The sequence below is a fragment of the Phalaenopsis equestris genome, unplaced genomic scaffold (genome assembly GCF_001263595.1).
Source record: "Phalaenopsis equestris unplaced genomic scaffold, ASM126359v1 Scaffold234567, whole genome shotgun sequence".
In the NCBI taxonomy this organism is placed as follows: Eukaryota; Viridiplantae; Streptophyta; class Magnoliopsida; order Asparagales; family Orchidaceae; genus Phalaenopsis; species Phalaenopsis equestris.
The window spans coordinates 59424-62707 of record NW_018252476.1 but is presented as its reverse complement, the minus strand read 5'-3'; the positions used below and the strand labels follow the sequence as shown (position 1 = coordinate 62707).

Here is a 3284-nt window from a genome sequence, read left to right as displayed (position 1 = left end):
GGAATATTCTCTCCCGTGTTATTCTTGTGTTATTGTGTGTTATTCATGTGTTATTCATGTGTTATTGTGTTATTATAACACCAGGAATATTCCCAGGATACAATAACACATGAATAACACACAATAACACATGAATAACACGGGGAGGAATATTACCCGTGTTCCTGCGCCGTTTTTTTTCTGCGTCGCGCGGAATATCGTGGCGTGATTTCATTGAGTACGCACGTTCCTCTAAGTGCGTAGTACTGATGTAATATTTTGTCCAGAAATACGAAGGCGAGAATTTTAATATCTGAAAAACAAAAAAAAAAGCTTATCTTATCAATCTCGCCACTAACGTTAAAAGTTCCCATCCTCAGCGTTGTTCTAAATCGGCAAAGATCCTTTATCTCCTCATGGACGCAAACCTCGCCTTCTCTCACGATGGCCAAGCTCTCTTCCTTCTCCTTGTTCTTCTTACTCCTCTCCTCCTTATGCTCAGCCGGCGAGATTGCTGACGATTTGAGATTCTCTGACAAGACTGATTTGCCGGCTTTCACTGCCAAGAAACTTATCCGCGCCCTCAACCTCCTCCCCAAGGAGCTTTCTCCCGATCACGCAACTGCTGCTGATGTCTTACCGGGATCGATCATCGAGAGGCCGATCCGGCTCTCCAGCTTCTCGAGTAAGGACTCTGTCGAGGATCTAGGGCACCATGCTGGCTATTACCGGCTCCCCCATTCTCACGACGCCAGGTGGCTGGTGTTTATTGTATTCATGACTTCCGAAATTGTTCTAGGTATAGGGTTTCTTCTGAATACATTTGAGAATTTGATTGTTGATTGGTTGGTTGTTTTTAGGCTGTTCTACTTTTTCTTTGAGTCGCAGGAATGATCCTGTAGTTGTTTGGTTGACTGGTGGACCGGGTTGCAGCAGCGAATTGGCTGTTTTCTATGAGAACGGGCCTTATAAAATAGCTGACAACTTGTCATTGGAGTGGAACGAATTTGGTTGGGATAAGGTAATGCTGAGCTCTGTCTCTCTTAAAAACTTCCTGCTGGATATAATACTTAATTGAGAGTTTATATTGGAATATCATGAGCGAGGATTGATTCAATTATTGATTGGAATTTTTCTTTCTCTTTTAAATAAGGGAAATTTATATACGTACGACAATTCTTGTGCATTTACTTATCTAACTCTTAATTTTAATATTTGCATTTATAACACTTCCGTGTCCTAAACTTATGCATGAAAAATTGGCTTTCACTTAAAAAAAAAAAAGGAATAGTGGTATTTTTGACGTACAGTTTTTAAGTGTTATGCATGTAAATAAGAAAGTTAAGGTGGTAGACATGTAAATACAAAAAAAAACAAAATGTAAATGCCCCTTAAAATATTTTCTTTTAGGAAGAAATTTTTGAAGGAGCATAACAAACAAAATATTTAGATATCTTGTTAATTAATGGAACTATGATATCGAACTTAACCCAAACCGTGGTATAAAAAACATATGTTATTACCGAAAACAAATATGCGGTTACAATCAACACACTAGAAAAGGAAATTGTAACAAACACAACATGAATTCACGTTAGGACTCGACCCATGGGTGGTGGAAGTCGGCTAGGTGGTTGGGGAGCGAAGGCAGATGATTGAAATTGGGTTGTAGGTGTTGGGACAACCAAAGGAGAGGTTGGAATTGCATTGACAGTGCAGCAAAATGCTGGGACAACAAGGGTAGAGGTGAGGTTGCGAGCGGAACGGCGAGGCACGACAGGAAAGGCTGGAACAACCTGGGGACAATAGGAAAACAACATATTTAGTTGTCAATTCCTTGGACTTAGGACTATCTTTGACTAATGTGAATTTTTGTCAATTCCTTGGACTTAGGACTATCTTTGACTACTAATGTGAATTTTGTTGGAGTCCCTCTTATATTCTCGGCTAGAGCTATGTGCCTTTTTTCCTCATCTATTGGAATATGATCCTTCTCCTTTGTGTTCTCAACTTCTTCAGTGTCAACTGTGTTATTGCCTATTTTTTCAACGACACCCTGCTTAGTGAAACAAATCATCCCTCTGGTTGTGCAATCTACTTTATTATGTCCAAATTCATGCACTTGAAACACCTCCTGACTTGGACAGATTTAAGAATGCGGATTGGTGCTATTTGTTTTTCACTCTGAACTAGTGTCTCTTTAGGTGAGGTCAACTTGGATGTTCTCCTGGGTATGCTCTGATTGTAAGATCATGGGGTCGAACTCTGCCTGTGAGATATGATGGTCATCCATTGATGTTGTCTCTTCACCTTTGAAAATAGGGTCTGAACATTTAGTCTGTAGTGAGAAGGTAGGAACTGACATTGCATCTCCCGTTTCATTTTGGATCAGGTAGCGATCTTATCTTTTTCCTCATGCTGCCTTAGTTACTTCAGATTTTGCTACCAAAATAATACACTCTTCTTTAGCTTGCTGACATCTAGTTTCATCATCTCATCTGGGAGATGTTCTGTCACTCAAAAGCACATTCCAAGGTTCAGATTCATTCAATGACCTCATCAGGATCCATTTGGCTGTTGAAATTTGGCAAATCCACCTTTACTTGACGATTTTCGCTTCTTAGATATTCTAGGTCAAATCTTTGAGACAGAGGTTCTTCATTCCTTGAATCAACATGGTGGAAGAGATTCACTCCATGCCTTCGATCTAGCAAGTCACTGTTGTGGCAACAGGTGACCCATTCGGATTGCTTCCTCTAAAAAATAACAAGCCTTTATTGTCGTTGGTTGGTTTCTCATTGCATATATTCTATACAATTCTCTTGGTTATAAGTTCTCCATAAATGACATCGTGCTCTTTCCCCTTGATAGGCTTTTGATTATTGACTCGGTAGCATGGATAGGTTTTAGCATTGGGAGGTGAAAGAGAGTGTAAAAAATGATTTGGGTGCGACCATACCAGCACTAGTCCACCGGATCCTATCAGAACTCTGCAGTTAAGCGTGCTTGGGCGAGAGTAGTATTAGAATGGGTGACCTCCTGGTAAGTCCTCGTGTTTCACCCCTCCACATGGATTGAGGTGGAAAACGAATTGTTCAAACATTTTCTGCCTCAAAACTATTTAGCTATTTTGGAAATTCTTCTACTTGAAAAGATATATTTTTTGTTGAATACTATTTTGTCCATGGAATCAAATCCAAGGAGTAGAGACAATAAATGGGGGGAAAGGAGCTGTAGAAAAAAGAGGGATATGGAAAGGATGAAGTATGAGTTCTCCTGTGACAAACAAAATTAGAGAAAGTCGT

The 3284-nt window shown here is 39.9% G+C and overlaps 1 protein-coding gene across 1 annotated transcript in view; it reads left to right on the top strand.

Annotated features, from left to right (window-relative positions):
- The first annotated feature begins 339 nt into the window (after positions 1-339).
- LOC110038962 (serine carboxypeptidase-like) overlaps positions 340-3284 on the top strand; it is a 22791-nt gene continuing 19846 nt past the window's right edge. The window contains 3 exon segments of the mRNA XM_020743896.1: positions 340-734; positions 840-863; positions 865-1000. Of these exon segments, the coding sequence (XP_020599555.1) occupies positions 424-734; positions 840-863; positions 865-1000 (471 nt within the window). The 5' untranslated portion in view covers positions 340-423.